Raw genomic sequence first — 19997 nt, 5'->3', positions numbered from 1 at the left:
CAAATATTAAAAATTATGCTATTTTAAAAAAGTGTGCAGCGCATCAACTCTTCATTTAACAGATTACAGTTTGAATCGGACAGCAGCCAATCAAATTGTGCCAGCTGAGAAAAGGTTGTGCAGAGGAACGTCGGTGGGTGAATTCAGATGGAGCCCTTGGAAAGATGACACCCAAAATGATTATTTTCGGATATAAAGACGATGCTGTATCAACAAAAAACGGATTGCAACTTGCGAAACATGCGGGAAGAAAATTACAGACGGAGGCGCAACAATTTCCAACTTTGTTCGACATTTGAAGCTGCACAAAGAACGGTAAGTCGTGGCTAATATAGCCGACAGCTATATAATTTATTACCTTACTAGTGTATCATGTAGGCTAACGCAACGTTAAATAAATTAGCCAACACACAGTCAGTGCGGGAACGTGATCATTGCACCCAAGATTGAGCTACAACTGGCTAGGCAGTTGGTAGCCTAAATCCTGCCTGATGTTACTGCTGTTCCTAAAACCATTGACATACGTTAGCCTATAGTAATCACACAGAGTGTGTGTGTGTGTGTGTGTGTATGTGTGTGTGTGTTAAGGTTGGGCAAATGTGTACAAGCCTACATCGCCCGATAGTCGATCACTATTGGGGAGGGGGGGGGGGGGGGGTCTTTCTCATGGCTACCCATGTATTTCCATGGAAATACAATGTTTATTTGGAAAGTAATAAATATATTGATATTTTTAAAAGCATTCATGATTTGCGGAAATGTAATATACTAACTATTACTCTTGTTAAAAATATGAAATGGTATTACATTTGGTGAAGAGCACATTATGACTTGTTAAGGACTCGAAACTCAAAGTTTAGGACTTGAGACTTGACTTGATACTTGACAGTCTTGACTTGAGACTTGACTCGGACTTGCCTGTCTTGACTTGGGACTTGAGTGCTAAGACTTGAGACTTACTTGTGACTTGTAAAGCAATGCCTTGGTCCCACCTCTGGTATACACTGTATCTACACTGACTGAACACTTGCGCCAGCCCCAGACAGGACCTACTTCTTTGGTTTCCGTGGTGATATGTCGATGGCGGGTCCAGGTGCTGGCATGTCCATGGGGAACATGTCTACCCACATCTCAATCCGCCCCTGTGGAGTTTAACAGAAGTCACAAAAGGTTATAACCGCTTATTACGGATTCATTATCCACTACTCTTAATTATTTACAGACCTGGGTTCAAATACATATGTATTTGAGTATCTGGTATTTCAAATACTTTTTTCTATGTATTTTCCAATACACAGTCCAAAACATATGAGTATTTGAATGGTTATTTGAAAACCAAATAGTCTACCAAATTGTATTTGAAAGTATTTTCAAATACTATTTTTAAATACCTGGGTTAAATTCAAGGAAGTGTATTTGAGTATTTTCAAATGCTTTCCAAGTGTATTTAAACCGCTTTTCCTTTTCCCTAAAATATATCTAAATACTTATTTGAAATGCATGTGAAAGTAATTGAGATATTTGAAATAGAATTTGAACCTAGGTCTGATTATTTCACCCTTATTAGGCGCTACATTACATTTAAATCAACTCAAAAGCACTACATTACATTTAAATCTGTTGGGAAGTTGCAGCGATGAGACAAGATCGTAACTACCAATTGGATATCACAAATTGGGGAGAAAAAAGGGGTAAAAAGTTCGAGATAAACCCTTATAATAATGATATATAATAATAAAACGTGGATCGTTTTTGAGATATAGGAGTTGGTGTGACCTGTTCGATGCCAGGTTTCTCAGGGTGGAGCAGGGGTCTTGTCTCGACGTGTTCTGGGATGAGTTTACAGCCCACCCTAGGGATCTCCTCCCAGTGCTTCAGCACCGTCAGGGCCAGGTGCTCATCTGTCTGCTTCTTTAGACCTGTACACACACACACACACACACACACACACACACACACACACACACACACACACACACACACACACACACACACACACACACACACACACACACACACACACACACACACACACACGGTAAATACCAGGTCTCTCTAAATGTAGGCAAAGCTTAATAAAGCTTGCTCTGATCAATGACAAAAATGCATCAAATATTAATCAAAGCTTAATAAAGCTTGCTCTGTTCAATGACAAAAATGCATCAAATATTAACAACATACCAGTCTCATCCTCGATCTCTGTGGCACCCATGAAGATACGGTTGGCGACCTTGACCCTTCCCCCGGGGCCGTAGTGGGGTCCGTCCAGCTTGCCCTCCTTACAGAGCTTGGCCAGGATCTGGCTTGGCTTCATGGGGTCACGCCACATGTTGTAACCATGCCTACCGGGAACAAAACAACACCACCAGACTGTTATCGATATTTACTTGCTTTTTCTTTTGAAAGAGACAGAAAGAGGAACAAACTAACAGACAGACAGACAGGAACTCACACAGAGTAGTTGTTAGCGATGCCACAGGTAGCTCTGTGTTTGCTATAGTAGCGGTTCTCCAGGTCGATCTTGGTCTCCCCGATGAGGTCATCAGTGCCCACCAGATCCCAGTCGTACACTGACACGGTCAACATGGACTCCATGGGGAACGTAGCCTCCATGTCAAACGCCCTGAGAAGGATTTGAGGGAGGGAGGCAAGGAGAGGAAGGGATGGAGGGAAGGGATAGACCAAAAAGGATGAGATGAAGAGAGTACGGATGACATTTGAGATAAGATTCTGATATTGTAGAGTTCAGAAAAAAATATTTAACTGTCACTTCACAATGATACACTAATACAAAATACTAATTATTTACAAAACCACATCGTGGAACACTCAAATTGAGTTGAGACACTTAAAACAATCATAGTCAAACATGGGACAGGCATCATCTATAATACATAACATCATCTATACCAGGGGTCCAGGGAACAGAACTGCAGACCAAAAAATAACATCATTCTTTGATGAAGGGAAACAGAACCGGGAACGAAAGTGATCTCTAGTTTTCTGGAAAAGAGACGTTATTTTTAAATCTTGAGAACCGGTTAATAATGTTATTTTTTGTTCCAAAAATATTCCTGATGTCTAGTATATCATTCTGTAATTTGGTGACGTTATAACGCTAATAATAGCCTAAACACATTCCAAGCCACATCCATGCCCATTCATCTCTCTCGCTCTGTCCTCTTCCCATCGTGAAATTTCAGTCGCATCTCACGGCTGCACTTATCTGACCAATCAAACATGTAAACAACTAGCTTACACATTCCATACTGAAGCAAGATTCTCTATCCGTGCTAATGGGTTAAATAAATACATGAGTTATTATCTAAAACCTATGTGGATTTCACTGGTAAAACAACAGAAAATGAACCATATGAACCGTTACTTTTTTGGGGGTTCAAACTGGAACGGAACGAGAAAAAAGGGATTCTGTTCGGGATGGAACATTTGGAAAATGATTTTGGTTCCATGCCCTGATCTATATACATGTATGCATAAACAAAAACAAAGCACAGTAGATAAAAGGACAATTAGGCACTTATAAACAAATGTCTCCATTGGAGGATAAGGTGGCAGGCTTTGGCGCAGGCATTTCCAGTATTGTTAGCTGATAAAATGTCACGTCATTTATCATTTCCATCTAGACCTTTAACATTCTCGTTTGGTCTGGACAGCGGAAGAAAAATATCATACCGAATGCAATTGTGTATCCCACACTAAAGCAAGGCAAGCAAGGCAGCTTCTGTTCAATGGAACCATTGTTACAAGATGTACCAACACGTTTACCTAAGGGAGTCTTTGTGCATCGACCAGGTTCAATAGCGAGAGGGGACCACTCCACATCAACATTTTCCAAAAGAGCTTTGATATTGCTTGGATAAAACTGTATGTAGAAAGGGCTCTGTCACCAAAGGTGTGTTTAAAAAGGCTCTGGATAACAGCGTCTGCTAAGTGACTAAAATGCAAACAGGAAATGGTAAGCTTTTCATAGGCGGCGTTGCCAATGCATCTATGCCAGTTGCAAGAGTCACGTAATGCTTCAATGCAATAGCTGAATCAGAAGCAAAGTGCAGTCAGTGTATCCATCCACACTTACTTGCCAAAGACAGGGTTGAGCTGTTTGGAGATATAGTTCTCTTTATCCTTCAGCTCTGACTTGCCCAGTTTGATGACGACGTAGGGGTCCGCTTTCCCATTGACATCAGCAGGATGGAGATCTGTGGCCTGGAACAGAAAGTTGAAGAATGTGGTATAGTTCAGGTTTTTATTCATTCATTTATTCTTAAAATCTTTTGAACCCTTATTTTACCCCCCAAAATAGTTGACTGAGAATACATGACTAGGTCGCTACGCTTTAGAGCAACAAACTGAGAAAGATTTTGTTTATGGTCAGGGGTTAGAGTCTAGGCTGTTACTCACCCTGACTACGAAGACGCGCACCAGCACATTGATTGGGTCATTGTGTGGAATGCTCTGGAACATGCCCATGTTAGGGTCGAAGCCCGCCTCCCGGGTGATCTCCTCAGACAGAGGCAGCTTGTACATGCACATGGAGCCCTTGAATCTGCCCACGATCCTGTCGTCATCCAGGGCTGCTTCATCGTCGTCCCCTGCCTTCCCTCTGTACAAGTTGAAGGTATGGAGCCAGTCCTCAAAGTTATCATACTCTGCCTCCAACTCCTTGTTGTACACCTGGAAAGTACACACACACACACACACACACACACACACACACACACACACACACACACACACACACACACACACACACACACACACACACACACACACACACACACACACACACACACACACACACACACGCAGGTATCAGAAACCCTCTGAACAGCAAGGGGTGTGTATGTTTGTGCCCAGTGGAATCTCTAAGGCCTACTGACCAGCAGCTCGTTCACTTTGGGTTTGCTGGGGCGTTTCTCTGTCCCCTCTCCTGCATGGTGACTCTTCTTCTTGTCCTTGTTCCTGCTCTTGTCTCGGCTCTTCTCCTTCCCCTTGGAGCCTTTTACAGGGTGGTCATCAGGTTTGATATCTGACGGTGGAGCGAGGGAAAGGAGTGGAGGAGGGGGAGTGGAGGAGGCAGGGGGCAGGGGAGGGGAGTGGAGCGAAGGGATGGACACGTTACAGCACTCCAGATAACAATCAGCATGAAAGTTGACATCTGACCCCTCTGGCCATCCATTTCCATGGCAACTGATATCCATGCCATCACGAGTAATTTCAAATGGAACATATTTTTTATCACAAGAGCCACCTCCTTTAAGAAATTCTGGGAGAATATCTTAACAGGAACTCGGTAAACAAGACATTAATAATGTATGTGTTTTACAATTTTGATTTAAAATTGAGTTCATGCCTCATGCTAGTAGATGTATAGATTTATATACATGATTTGTTTGATATGGAATCCTTCATGGTTAAATCAATAGATTAAGGGAGAAAGGGATTTAATACAGTAGAAAAGCTTTAAAAGCTATGGGTTACGTTTCTTTATCAGCCAACTTTCATGGTAGTGCAAGGCAGGCAGGGTTGGTCATGCTGGTGTGATGGGTCTATTGCTATGATATGATGTCATGCTTTCCTTCTATTTTAGGTGGGGATGGGTGGGGGGTCCTAGGGATGAAGGAGGCGAGTGATGAGGGTGTGCAATGCATACAATGCATTCACATGATCACCTCAACTGGTGCCCTCTCCACCAGTCCGCAAGCAGGCAGATATAGACACTCTGATCCTATAGCATCCATCTATAAAAGCACACATCACAGCCATCCACTACTCCCATTCTTATCCACTATTTGGAGCTCGCACAGAATCCTGTCATTCTGAGAGACACGGTAGTCATCCTGAGAGACCATTTGGTGCTCAGCACCAGCAGTGTGTACCTGCTCCCTCTGCTGCTATCTCCTGCTCCTCCCTCTCCTCGGCCTCAGCCAGAGCTGCCTCCTGGGCCCTGAGGATCTGGGAAAACATCAGGATTATTCCCACAACACACACATAGAACTGACTTTATTCTAGAACACTCTACTAGTCTAATTGGAACTACTCAAACACTATTTACAGAATATAACCATAGTCTTACTAGACAGAACAAAAAGCAACATAATAGATTATAATAGATCTCTCACCTCCATCAGTGTCTCTATGGAAGCAAAATATTTGGACCACCAGTCCAGCATTCTCTCGTCGGTCTCATCGTCCTCCTCCACCTCTCCCTTCTTCTTCTTCTTCTTCTTCTTCTTCTCTTCTTTCTCCTCCTCATTCTGCAGATACGAGAGAGCGTCTGAACAAACGAACAAAAGTGCTACCTGGCATCGTAAATAAATGTTAGAGGTGGCAATTGATGTCTGTCCACATTGTGAAGCTCTTTAAAATGACGAGGGACAGATCCATACCACTTACCACATCAACTTTAATTACTGCATCAGACGACTACAGGGAGAGGGTCACAAAAAACAGCACCAAATTACACACAAATGAAACGCAAAATATATCAATATAAACAACAACAAAAAATCTTCATTTTACACCACACACAGCACCAGAGGAAAAGCCATGAACCTCAATTTCAATCCTTGAGTGCATCTCTACTTCTGTCCTTTTCCATAAATCAAAAGAGATACAAATCTGAGACATGCGTGCCAAAGCTTACAGCATCTAGCTTGACCACCGTGTCCATTTTCCTGACTGAGGGGTTGGCATCCATGTTGACTATGACATCACCTGTAGGGTGAGAGAGGGTGCGGGGCAGGGTGCGGGAGTAAGGGGAGGAGGGGCGAGATTGGGACCCCCCATTGGTCAGGACCATGTAGCCATTCATCAGTCTAGCTGGAGTGGGGTCAGGGGTGTGACCGAGGAGGAATAGGACAGAGAGAGAGAGAGAGAGAGAGAGAGAGAGAGAGAGGCAGGAGAGCAGGAGTGGGAAAAGGCAAGCGCAGAAAGCTTCAAAATAAGTAAAGCCGTAGGAAACACATTTATATTCACACAGGTCTGAGAGGAAATCAGAAACTGTTGAAAAGAATATGGAAGATTAGACTCAGAGAATATACAGTATATCACCAAATGTCTAGTATATACTCAAATAGTATGAATACATGGTATTGGATTCCCCTGAACAATACAAAAATGTAAAATCTTGTAATAGGAATAGAAAGTACTTGAAAAGCGTCTTGCATAGTGTGAGTAGGCCTACCTGTGCTGGCCCAGTTGTTTTGCGTCTTGTCTGGGGGGCTGTAGATGAAGCGTCGTAGGCTGGTGACGGCGTGGGAACCCACCAGGGTGTATCGGCCAAACGCCCTGCAGTCCACTACCCGGATGTTAAGAGGAGGGTGGAGCAGCTCGTTCTCTGGCAGGTCCTGATGGTGCCATGGGGGCAAAAGTCAGGGGGTCACATATCGAGTTAGGACTAGGTTGTATGAAGTTGCCCTGATCTAAGGTTTAACTTCTTTGGGATAGGGGGCAGTATTTTCACATCCGGATGAAAAGCGTGCCCAAATTAAACTGCCTGTTACTCAGGCCCAGAAGCTAGGATATGCATATGCATGGTAGTATTGGATAGAAAACACAAAAACATTTTTTTTAGGTCATTGTGTTTTCCAATGCTTTTCTATGGGAAACTTGATTTATTAGGGCCCAGATTGCAGTTCCTATGGCTTCCACTAGATGTCAACAGTCTTTAGAAATTGTTGATGTTTTTCTTTTGAGAAATTAAGAAGTAGTCCTTTTCTTTCCATGTGTCACTCAGATGGACTCAAGTCTTTTGGTGCGCGTGAACAGGACGCTCCTCGTTGTTTTTCTTTGGTATTGGAAACTGTTTATTCCGTCTTAAATTTTATCGATTATTTACATTTTAGGGTACCTGTGGTTGGATTAGAAACGTTGTTTAAAATGTTTGGACCAAGTTTACAGGTAACTTATTAGATACTTTGTTGTCATGTTGGGCGAGTTGGAACTGGTGTATTTCTGAATCAAACGCGCCAAATATATGGACATTTTGGGGATATAAAGAAGGAATTTATCAAACAAAACGACCATTCATTGTGTCACTGAGACATTTGGGATTGCAAAAAGATGAATATCTTCAAAGGTAAGGCATTTATTATATCGCTATTTCTGACTTTTGTGTCGAACCTGCCTGGTTGAAAAATGGTTTTCATGTTTTTGTATGCGGGGCGCTGTCCTCAGATAATCGCATGGTGTGCTTTCGCCGTAAAGCCTTTTTGAAATTTGACACAGAATGAATGTTAAATATTTATATTTCTGTAGTTTTAATTTGTCACTCTGCAATTTCACCGGATGTTGTCTTATCTATCCCGCTAACGGGATTTGAGCGTTAAGGGATCCCTAAGAGGTTTTTTAAACATCTGGAATCTATTTTATATGTACAGTACAGTATCTGTTGTCTTTCATTGTCTGAAAGGCCATCAAGATTTGACCAGGTTCTACTCACCACCTCGAACCACTTGACCAGTGTGCTGAAGTTGGGGTTCTTTTTGAAGTTCACGATGAGTGCAGACTGGACTCCTCTCCCTGCACACTCTATGTCCACCCTGGGTCTGTCCACCTGTGCCAAATTCACCCTCTTCAGGTCCCGCAGGCCCCAGAACAGAACCTGGACCACAACCCATCACACTGGATCAGACCATTTTGTACAGCACCCCCCAGATCTACAACTTATTTGGGGGTTCCACATCTAACACACTTATGAATAACTTGTTTTGGGGGTTCCCTTTAGTTTCCCTTACAGGATCTCCACTTCTTGGACTCACAGTAATGAGGGAGTTCCTCCTCCTGTAAGTGTCTAGTTTTGGGGTACCTTCTCTTTGTCCTCTAGTTTGGAATACCATCCCCCTATTTGTAGTTTTAGTGCCCTCTCGGAGTGCTGTACCCTAGTCATAGAGTGTTGTCTCACCTCTATGCGATAACGGCTTAGGACAGGTCTGATGCCCATTGGCACAGGGAGGATGGGTCCACGGTCTGAGTCTGTCGGACCATTGATGGCAGGAAGCTCCGCCCTCCCCCCTTGCCCGATCTACTCAGGGAAGAGAATTGGGGTTATTTGTAAAAAAAAAAAAAAAAAAGTAACCTTAACTAGGCAAGTCAGTTAAGAACAAATTCTTATTTACAATGGCGGCCTACCCCGGCCAAACCCAAACAACACTGGGTCAATTGTGCACCACCCTATGGGACTCCCAATCACGGCCGGATGTGATACAGCCTGGATTCGAACCAGGGACTGTAGTGACACCTCTTGCACTGAGATGCAGTGCCTTAGACCGCTGCGCCACATACAGTATTCACAGGGCCAGTCGTTTTGGTTGTTTAAAAAAAAAAATTGGACTGGTATTTCCAGCATTATCCACTTGGTTTGCTGCAGTTCGAAAATCCAAATCAAATCAATCAATGTGTGGTTGTGCGCGAGTGTATGGTAAGCCAGGGGAGGCGTAGCTGTATGAATCTTAATTGCACAAAGCCTATTATTTAGCAGGGATTACTATTTGTAGATCAATGATTCTACTCCTCACTTTGATCAAGCTGATCCTCTCTAATGGACTCGGAAGTTGTAGCTAAAAATGGGTCAATTAGGGGCAGGTTAAGAGGTTACCCCCCCCCCCCCCCCCCCCCCTCCACTCACGCACAAACAGACATTGATTGATTCCTTGATTGGAGACAGCTTGCGTCAATTAAATAACATTTCCTAGGATTTTATACCAGCAGCAAACCTAGTGGATAATGCTGGAAATACCGGTAAAAAAACTCAACAAAAAAACAAACAACCAAAACAACTGTCACTAAGTATTAAAAAAACCCGAAAAATATATACAAATTATACATGTCGAAATGTACAAATTGATATACAACAGTCAGCATCAGTATTCCAAGATAAAAGTGACCCAACTGAAGCTGTTCTGCTTAGGACTTAGTTTGTCTGAAGATTTTAGTTTGGCTTCCTAGTTTGGCTTGGATTCTCTTCCTAGTTTTGCAGAGGTACAGAAGTTAGAGAGAATAGTTACAGAGCAGGACACTGAATAGAGATGTAATGGGGCAGAAAGGGAGAAGAGCACCTTTATAGAATAAAACACATAGCAGAAGACGGAGGAGGCTGGTGGGAGGAACTATAGGAGGACAGGCTCATTGTCATGGCTAGAATGGAATAAATGGAATTGAGTCAAACATGTGGTTTCTATATAATTAATGAGTTTGATACCGTTTCATTTATTCCATTCCAGCCATTACAACGAGCCTGTCCTCCTATAGCTCCTCCCACCAGCCTCCATTGGCAGAAGAACACTTAGACGGACCAGAGAGTGACCATAGAGGGATGGGCAGAAGAGTGAAAAGAGCACCTTAATCTGAGGAACTGCAAAGTCATGGACAGCAATCAGAGCCCTCCTGATCTCCTCATCGTCATAGGGAATCTGCAGAGCAGGGGCATGATACCGGAGTGTGTAGGTTGGAGGGCACAATGTAGGGGGGGGGCAGGGCGGGGTTCAGTGAAGGACAGAGGGAGAAAAGAGGAGGAAGGAGGGTCAAGGGACCACAGGGCGGGTGTGGGATTAGGAGACGGTGGGAGTAGGAGAGAAGAGGCATGGAGGAAGAAGGAGAGAAGACACATACATGTGGGAGAACAGACAATTAGATGAAATGGAAATGGATAACAGACAGATGAAGAAAAGGAAAGACAGAGAGAGAGACCTTTCTTTTCTAGATTTGCTGAAGAGTTAGCTAGTCACCGTGTTCCCGTGCATAAGGGAGTGCACAACTGTTCAGAAGTTGCATATTCCATGCATTTGGTAAATCGGTAGAAGATCATTCTCTTCGTGATTCATTTGTCCATTAACATCTTGCTTGTGCCTCGGGTGTGTATTTTTAAACTCTTTTCATGCTTGTCGCTGGCATGCTCTCAGTGTGTCCTTGTTATGTGTTAGTTTCCTAGTGTGTGTGTGTGTGCACATGTGTCTATGTGCGTGTATGTGTGATCAGTTTACCTGTAGCAGCTCGAAGGCAGCCAGTAGGTCACCGGCGGTAGAGTTACCACGGTAGATCTGGTAGTACTCGAGCTGAGGGGGGAACCTTGGGGGTCCGTAGTGCTCGTCACACATCTTAGTGATGGGCTTAGCAAACGTCCGGCCAATGAACTCTGCCTTGCCCTGGATGCCACCAACGGTAGAAAGAAAAACAAAGTTAGAAACGTTTCTGGGGTGTACTTCCTGTCATGTCCACTGGGGGTCAGTGTAAGCACAGACATAATACTGTAAACAGTGTAAAAAGCGGGGACTATTCAGAGAAGACGCTACTACTGTAAGACTAACAAAATACTTAAAAGAAGTCCTACTAGGGGCCATACCCCTATGGGTTCCATCAGTTTATGAGAAGCATGCATGACTATTAGAGTAAACACTTCAACCAAACGAATCAACTGCTGTTTCAGCTATCAAACACAACCGTGTCGACAACTACTAACTTCAACCACTACTGGAGGAATGCAAGAGGGACATGCTTATGGCTACGTCATCGACCGATGGTAAACCTAGTTTGGGCCTTTAAAATAGCCTGTCCTGCCTCTTGTATGACTCAGCTAACTAGCTACATTGCTACGCAAACAGAAGCCCAAAGCAGCAGAGGCGCTACTTCAAGCTTTCACACTCTACTTAGCCCCAACAGCATCCACCACATGAGGAGGAACAGGAGGAACATGGTAAATGAAGACAAGAACAGATACACAGTAAGGACATATGGACAAACACCGTGTTTGGATCACAGATCTCACAGTACTTTGAATCCTAGTATCCTTTGAATCCCACAAAACAATTGCTTCTCTATGGGTATAGATAGACCTCTACCACAATGATAGGTCCCCCTCTCCCTCTATCTCTAGGGTCGTACCACAGTGTCCTGGTCGTAGACCTCTACCACAATGATAGGCGGGTCGTCTCGTAGCTCGCCGGCCTCCCCGAACAGCTCGACATCATCAAACACCAGCAGCTGATCCCACGTAGGGCACAGAGTCTCACTCAGGACCTAGAAACACACACACACACACACACTCTTGAAAAATATTTGTTAAATAAAAGTTTTAAAAAACTCACACCAGCAAACACACTCTCTTACCTCAGTGACCTGGCTGTGTGTGGAGAAGAAGACCCTGGCGAAGGGGTCCGACAGGCCGCTGCTGTCTGCAGCAAATAGACTCCTGGCCTGGTACATGTGAGCCCTCAGCTGGAACACCTGCTTCACTGCAGAGCAGAGAGAGGACACAGAGATTAGACAACACTCACATACACAGTTGTGAAACACCAGCACTTGAGTACGTACTTCAATAAATGGGTGGAGGGAATGGAGTGTGTAAATATAAAACTTGGCTTTTCAAGCAACTACCCACTGGGCACGTCAATTCAACGTCTATTCCACATTGGTTCAATGTTGATTCAACCAGTGTTTGCCCAGTTGGTACTTACCTACTTTAGCTACAGTATATACAGTGCTGTAGGGGGTACATATTGTAGACAGACTTACTGTTATAAACCAGACTGATAGGGGGTAAAGACTGCAGACAAGAGCCTGTCCTGGGAGCCTTGTTCTCTTCAAAGCCGTTGGGCAGGCCAGACAGGAAGTCCTTCCTTTGTTTGTTGAGGCCCAGCCACAGGTACATCTCCATCTTAGCCTGCACTGTCCAACCCGCTGGACCAAACCCCTTCTTACCAGGCAGCTGGGGACACAAACGTTACAGCGACGTTATAAGGACATTTTTACAACTTTCCTCAGCTATAGTAACATTTTCGTCTTAGCTTGGGTTCCAGAGACACAACGTCAAAGACATACAAGAGCAACACTAACGCAAATGGACTTTCATCAGTTAACTGTTTTATCAGAGGTTTTGCACTCATCACTTCATTCTCTATCAGAAAGTAGGCTGGAGCTCTCTGACATTGCATTCTGTACATTTATAAATCCTTCTTGCAAAAACGGCCACATTACCGAACATTGTTACTAACCTATAGAAGCACGAGAGACCATACCCGGTCACTCTTGAAATTTTGTACCTAACTTATAGAAAAATCTTCAGAATACCCTACAGTTGGACACATTGGTGCCTTTCTGGCATTTCACATTGTTGTTAGAGGAACGCTTTTACTGAGGAATGTGGTTGTTTTTTTTACGATTGTGTTTGTGGTACTTTTATTTGTGTGTTTCCAATGCCCCTGCCTTGATTGTGTCGTGCAGGCATCCCTCGGAGAAGGCGGAGAGAACCAAGAAGGTTCACGTACCCTGAGGAAGACAGCTTTGACCTTGCCACAGTCCTTGCCTGTCTCCTCGTCTACGATGGAGTAGAGGATGTCTTTGGAGGGGATGCGGGCGTAGGCGATACGCTTGTTGTTACTCATCATCCATACAAACACATCCGGGATACTGTGCTGGGGCTGGAGGGCACAGAGGATACAGGTCCACAGTGTTATTGACAACCACATAGTGGTCAATACAGGCTGAAACTCCTGGGCATAACATAAATGACATTGATATCCACAAGGACACACACTATTTCTAAAAGTGAATGACATTTTATGAGTGTACAGTTTATTAGTTCACAGTGGTGCTCTTAACTGTACAAAGCGATCGGTTATTATTATGCTAGTGTCTTATAAGGGAGAGTTAGGATCCACTGACGGGAGGTTGCCGAATGTTCTTCTGAGGTTGCCTGTGCTCTCTCTATCAGTTTCTCTGTCGATGCACCTAGAATGTGTTATAAATAAAGTTTGAGCGTAACAGAATATGTACCTCGTCGGCAAGGAAACGTAGCCTGTGCAGGAAGTTCTGAACCATCTTCAGTTTGTCTCTCACTGTGTTCCTCTTCACCTGGGAGCGAATCAGCTTGGCCTGCTGGCCCATGCTCTCCTATAGAGAAGGATATTACATTATACACACTCCCGCCCTCTGCTGCATAAGGATAGATTCATAACCACAGCAACTCTCTCCATCACTCTCTCAGAGCAGCGCTGTACCATCTCTCTCATGCAGGACTTGAGTCTCTCTTTGTCCAGTTTGGTTCTGCCTGCCTGGTTCTGGTCCTTGTTGGCCAACGTGACGAAACGACTGAAAGTAAAAACACAGAGACACTTAAAGAAGATACTTTGGTTGGCATCACTGTGTCTCTGGCTATGGCACTCCAGTCACTGTAGGAGCAAATCAAAATCAAATCAAATGTTATTTGTCAAATACTCACGAAACAACAGGTGTAGACTAACAGTGAAAGGCTTACTTGCAGGTCCTTTTCCAACAATGCAGAGTTAAAGGTACAAATAGAAAAGTAATTATGAATTGATTATGGTTGTCGTATCAGTAATGTTATCTCACTTGCAGCCAGTGCTGAGTTCCTCCAGCACCCCTCTGAGTCTGCGCTCTGGATAGGCTGTCTCTGTCTTAATGATCTCCTGCACGTCATTCAGACCCTCCTCCTGTCAGACACAACACACAAACACAAACAAGGGCATCAGATACAATATACTCTTAGAAAAAAAGGTGCCATCTAGAACTTTAAAGGGTTCTTCGGCTGTTCCCCATAGGAAAACACTTTGAAGAACCCTTTTTGGTTCCATGTAGAACCCTTTTGGTTCCAGGTAGATCCCTTTTGGGTTCCATGTAGGACCCTTTCCACAGAGAGTTCTACATGGAACCCAAAAGGGTTCTACGTGGAACCAAAAGGGTTCTCCCTGGAACCAAAAAAGGGTTCTCCTATAGGGACAGCCATAGAACCATTTTGGAACCCTTTTTTCTAAGAATGTAATACCTTGAGGTATTTGGGATTAATTAACATATTATCCTGCACAATGGTGCACATTCAACATGAGTGATTACTGACCAGTTTGTCAGCGATCTTGTCCATGATGTTGGAATTGTAAAGTCGTCTCCTTTGGTCCTGCCACCAGCTCTTGATGTAGATACACGGCTTCTTCTCAAAGTAGGGCAGGTGGAAGTAGTTCCTAAAGTTTGGCACAAATAAAACTAAACAACCTTTCCTAGGCTGTGTAGAACAGATGTGATCCTATCAGCTCTTATCTGACAGGGGAGAGGAAGAGAGTTGACATTATCCGAGTCCCTCAGATAATGAGATCAAAGAAACTGATTTATTTTATATTTCTCTTTTTTTCATTTTGTACCGTGTTATTCTTTTATCTCCATTATTTTTTGTTCGAGTATTTTGGTATACATACTGTATCTTATTCTATGAATAAAGAAGATCTAGACCAAGTGGTACCCTGACTTTTTTGAGTTGTGACACCCCATCAGCAAAACAATATTTCTAAGCAGAACTAAGGCTTTAGCTGTGACCCAGGAGGAACTAACGGAACATGACCCAACCACCACTGATGACCGCTGACCCTTGAACCCCTGCCCCTCTGACCTGTCTGTGATTACAGGTTTCATGGGAGGGGAGGAGGACACAGACACCAGGTCCCCATCATCATCTGCCTCGTCCTCACTGGAGTTCTGCTGGATCAACTCTGACTCCTCCTCATCACTCTCTCCTCCTCCTCCTCCCTCTTTCTTCTTCTTCTTAGCTGCCGAGGGCTTGCTCACTCCATCTATCTGGTTGCCGTAGTTGCCTGGGAGAAGGAAATGGGGAAAATAGAGTAGTAGAATTGTGTGTTATTGAAAAAAAAAAACATAAAACAATTGCAGTACCGAATAGCAATACATATCGGCACCTAAGTATTGTGACAATATCATATTGTGGGGTCCATGGCAATTGTGCTATTGTTTGTGTTATTTACATGCCAAACATACAAATCATTGAGTACTCTCTTTTTAGACAAATACTTATGACAATTGAGTCGGTCAAGCTATTACTGTATACCCTTGAGTGTAGTACTTACCTATTGTGACCTCGAAGCTGATTGGCTTATCGCCGATCTTCCTGTCGATCATGGTGGCCTCCAGGAAGGAACCAAACAGGAAGAATTCCTCTATTTTCCCTGTAACACTCTGAACGACACAATAAAGAAGACAAAGTTAACAACAGAATACAAATCAAAGGTAGAACCAACCCCCATTTGACCTTAAACTCACACAAACAGTAGGCTAAATAAACAAATACCGTCTCAGTTACCGTCACACAGGTTTTTCTTTTTAATCAAACAATTTATTTTTTAAGTCAGTACTGATTGAGATGTTGAGCACGTTAGGGCTCGCCTCGTTAATCTCTCTCCCTCTCTCCCGCCCTCTCCTCTAGGCTAAGGGGTGATAGCTACACCTGCACCTGGCATATAGTCAAACTGATATCAACAACTTACCGCACCCAAGGGAGACATTAGGAAGGCACTAGCTAAACAAAGAGACAGCTAGGGTACAGTTGGGAAAGCTAATGTTTAGCCTGTGGTAACACTGCCTACTGATTTCCCTAACGGTCAGTTGACAACTTTAACAGCAATATAATGTCCATGCAATGTAGTATAACAACAGAATGGAGACATCTAACCACTGACTGTTTATGGCGAGGTCAGGAAGTCATAGGCAGGGTCAAAGGGCAAAGCTGAAGACGCGTAGGGTTGTATGTATCTTAACTGAAAAGATTTGGGGACACTCAATAGTTTGGCAGTTTCTCCCAATAGTCCTATGCCTCATAATCCGAATTAATGGGGATGAGAAAGGTCATGAAAGGTAAATATAATGGAAAGTTTGAACATAGTACTGTAGTGTGAGGTGAGGTGTGAGTCAATGATAGCCAGCCAATGTACACTCCCTTTTGAAAGGAAAAGCCAATGGCACTCACCTCAGACATACTTGGCAACCAATGGATAGTCACCATCCAATCAGCACTCACCTCTGAGATGTTAGAGACAGGCTCCACCTGCACCTCGGTGGAGCTTACAATCTCCGTGGAGGTGGTGTCCAGGATCTCCACGGCAACGGAGATGAGGAGGCGGGCCCTGAAGGACACGCCTTCCCCCAGCCCCTCATTCAAGTCCTGGTGCTCATCCATCAGAGTATACTGGCGGGTGGAGCCATACATGTTGACCCAGGCTGGGCCCATGGTTGGCAGGAACCCTGGGTGAGGAGAGGAGGGATGGAGGATGACAGGAGAATTAAACAAAGAACAGGGTTCTGAGAAAGGTTCTGTGTAGTGTCGGGCAGGAGCAGCAAACTATTGTTGACTTTCTTTAATCATTTGGGTCAAAGCCCTCTAATGTCTTGGTAAAAACGACTGAATACCAAAATGACCAATGTGCTCCAATAAGATTGGATTGACCTGATGTCCTCAATATTATTCTTTTGAGCTATGGTTGGGGCAGATATCACCTCACCTTTGTCACCATCGTTGGCGATCTTTCGCAGGTCAATGAAGTGTGTTCCTATGGCGACGTCATTGACTTTGTCGGAGTCTCTTATCTGGACCTTCATGCGTTTGCAGAGCGGAGGAAACATCTCCGTGAAGACCACCTGCTCATTCCAGATCGGCTCATAACTACTCTTCTGGACCGACGTCTTCCCCTGGAGGAAATAACATCAACATACGTTTGGATGGACACCCATTCAACACTTCCACTGACACCTCATATTATGCAAATGTGTACTGTGTTTATAATGTGATTGTCATCCATTATGTAATGCTATTTGTCTCTTTTGTTTATCAAGTAAAGAAATAAAACAGACAGTTTCAGGTTCATGGTATGGAGAAGTCAGGACCTCCTGAGTAGTGGTTGACCTACTCTCTGTCCGGCGAAGAGCACTTGTACGTAGGGGTCCACCAGGTCTCTGTTCTCCCCTATGAAGGCCTTCTTAACGTTGGCCATGATGCTGGTGTTCATCTTGGGAAGGCCCTCGGCTCGGTAGATCTTCACGTAGAACCGCGCCCACTGCCTCTCCAAGGGAACACCCTCCGGAAGAAGGAGGTTCCTGACCAGAAACAAAAGGTTGAAAAACAGTTGTACGCCTGATTTTGTCTCATCGTAACCCCTTGATAACATTCTCCAGACTTTTTTTATTTAACCCCTGACCCCCCCTGCACATTGTATTGCCATTCCACAACATTCTCTGACCACTCTACAACATTGTATTAGCATTCTACAACATTTCTGACCACTGGAGCATTGTATAACCCTTCTACAACATTCTATTGCCCGAATAAAACGTTCTCTTACCCTTCTATGTCGTCTTCATCCGTCTCGTTAGCCTTGTGGGAAGACTTGATGTTGTCCCCCTTCCCCACCACGGCGATGTCACACTTGATGTAACCTTTGCAGCCGGCTGTGATGTCATCAGGGTCAGACAGTGTGGCCCACTTGCGGTAGAATTGGTGCTCTGTGACAGACAAGTATCAATCCAAAAGTCAATCATTCTGTCAACAACTTACAGGAATTCAAAATAATTCTAAATATGACCATGGCAACCATCAACATCACCCATGTGCCAGTCTCAGGACCTTACCACTTACCAGGCTGGGAGTAGACTGTGCCAACATCCAGCTTGAAAGTGCCAACTAAGGTGCCACTCCGCAGCAGGTTCTTAGAGTGGATCACCTGGAGAGAGAGAGAGAGAGAGAGAGAGAGAGAGAGAGAGAGAGAGAGAGAGAGAGAGAGAGAGAGAGAGAGAGAGAGAGAGAGAGAGAGAGAGAGAGAGAGAGAGAGAGAGAGAGAGAGAGAGAGAGAGAGAGAGAGAGAGAGAGAGAGAGAGAGAGAGAGAAAAAAATTATGTACTGCAAACATATGGGCTACATTGGACATACATATGGGCTACAGAGCCTGAACGGATGTTTTGGAAGCAGTACAGAGCAGTGGAGTAGGATTAAGAGTGTGTGGGAGAAGGATAAAATGTTGATTTCATGCTCAAAGGCTGTTACTATCAAGAGAACGATTGAACGTCTGTGTGTGTGTGTGTAGAAGAGTCACTTACTGAGAGCTTCAGGATCTTGTCAAACATGACATCTGGTGGGACGTGGAAGTCAAAGACAAAATACTGTGGGGAGAAGAGAAGGCATGATGTGATGTGACAGATACAGTAGCCTTCCTTTCTGTCAATTTACTAATGTATTGTATGATCATTCCATTGAGTTCAGTAGATTCAAAGGTTGAATTGAATTAATCAACCCCTGAAGGATTCATTGATCATGCCACACAACACGTTTCTACATGCTTGACAGGGCTGGGAATTGCCAGGGACCTCACGATACGATATTATAAAAGCAAATCAAATTGTATTGGTCGCGTACACATATTTAGCAGGTGTTATTGCGGGTGCAGTGAGAGAAAAAAAGAAACCCGCACACTGCTCTTGCTAGTATCGCTGCTCTTTAATAAGCTTTCACGTATCGGCCTCAGGGCCTTCGTTTCTTCTTTTTTGTCATCTTATTCAACTGTTACCATGCACCTGCAAAAAAGATATCTCAGATGTGAGTGTATTTTGAATTTTGAATTGTGGGTGTAGTGAAATGTTAGTTTTCCAAGCTCCAACAGTGCAGTACTATCTAACAATACACACAAATCTAAAAATATAAGAATGGAATTAAGAAATATTAGTATGAGCAGCGTTGGAGTCCGGAGTATAAATATATATACTGTATATGTGGTGTATAGACATTGTGGACAGTATGTGGATACTTATGTGCCGATATGATACGTATTGCCATTCTCACGATTCTCACGATTCTATATGTAGTGCGGTTCGATACAGGGATTTCAAATGCGATTCGATGATCCATAAATATTGCTCACCATATGCCTGGTGCAGAGGGACAAGAGAGAGCCATGAGAAAATGAGTTTTGATCAGCCACGGAAATAAAAGTGCTGAAAATACATTCCCTATTTAGAAAGAAGATGGAGAACAGGCCATGAAGGAAAAAACTAGCGTAAAAATAATATTGCGATATTGCCAAAACAATACGACATAATATATCGTAAATTGAATTGAATACAAGGGGAATTATTACAGACTAATGTCTAGCGGGATCAGGACACCAACTGAATAATGCTTTGACGTTTTGCTCAGCCTC

At 43.7% G+C, this 19997-nt stretch overlaps 1 protein-coding gene across 1 annotated transcript in view; it reads right to left on the bottom strand.

Annotated features, from left to right (window-relative positions):
- The window catches only part of LOC120024315 (otoferlin), a 127338-nt gene that overhangs the window by 4578 nt on the left and 102763 nt on the right, over positions 1–19997 (bottom strand). The window contains exons 10-40 of the mRNA XM_038968533.1: positions 18901–18963; positions 18443–18527; positions 18150–18309; positions 17718–17904; positions 17313–17499; positions 16832–17055; positions 15885–15993; positions 15413–15614; positions 14870–14990; positions 14365–14465; positions 14013–14103; positions 13789–13905; positions 13281–13433; positions 12529–12721; positions 12124–12248; positions 11899–12033; positions 11001–11162; positions 8924–9043; positions 8462–8623; positions 7205–7367; positions 6665–6735; positions 6415–6444; positions 6141–6275; positions 5898–5973; positions 4899–5047; positions 4420–4692; positions 4097–4224; positions 2453–2623; positions 2182–2342; positions 1777–1919; positions 1054–1142 (exon numbers count right to left, since the gene is read on the bottom strand). Of these exons, the coding sequence (XP_038824461.1) occupies positions 1054–1142; positions 1777–1919; positions 2182–2342; positions 2453–2623; positions 4097–4224; positions 4420–4692; positions 4899–5047; positions 5898–5973; positions 6141–6275; positions 6415–6444; positions 6665–6735; positions 7205–7367; positions 8462–8623; positions 8924–9043; positions 11001–11162; positions 11899–12033; positions 12124–12248; positions 12529–12721; positions 13281–13433; positions 13789–13905; positions 14013–14103; positions 14365–14465; positions 14870–14990; positions 15413–15614; positions 15885–15993; positions 16832–17055; positions 17313–17499; positions 17718–17904; positions 18150–18309; positions 18443–18527; positions 18901–18963 (4286 nt within the window). The remainder of the gene's footprint in view (positions 1–1053; positions 1143–1776; positions 1920–2181; positions 2343–2452; positions 2624–4096; positions 4225–4419; positions 4693–4898; positions 5048–5897; positions 5974–6140; positions 6276–6414; positions 6445–6664; positions 6736–7204; positions 7368–8461; positions 8624–8923; positions 9044–11000; positions 11163–11898; positions 12034–12123; positions 12249–12528; positions 12722–13280; positions 13434–13788; positions 13906–14012; positions 14104–14364; positions 14466–14869; positions 14991–15412; positions 15615–15884; positions 15994–16831; positions 17056–17312; positions 17500–17717; positions 17905–18149; positions 18310–18442; positions 18528–18900; positions 18964–19997) is intronic.

Source organism: Salvelinus namaycush, chromosome 29 (genome assembly GCF_016432855.1).
Source record: "Salvelinus namaycush isolate Seneca chromosome 29, SaNama_1.0, whole genome shotgun sequence".
Classification (NCBI taxonomy): Eukaryota; Metazoa; Chordata; class Actinopteri; order Salmoniformes; family Salmonidae; genus Salvelinus; species Salvelinus namaycush.
Note: the sequence above shows the minus strand (reverse complement) of the source record. Positions and strands in the feature narration are given on the sequence as shown.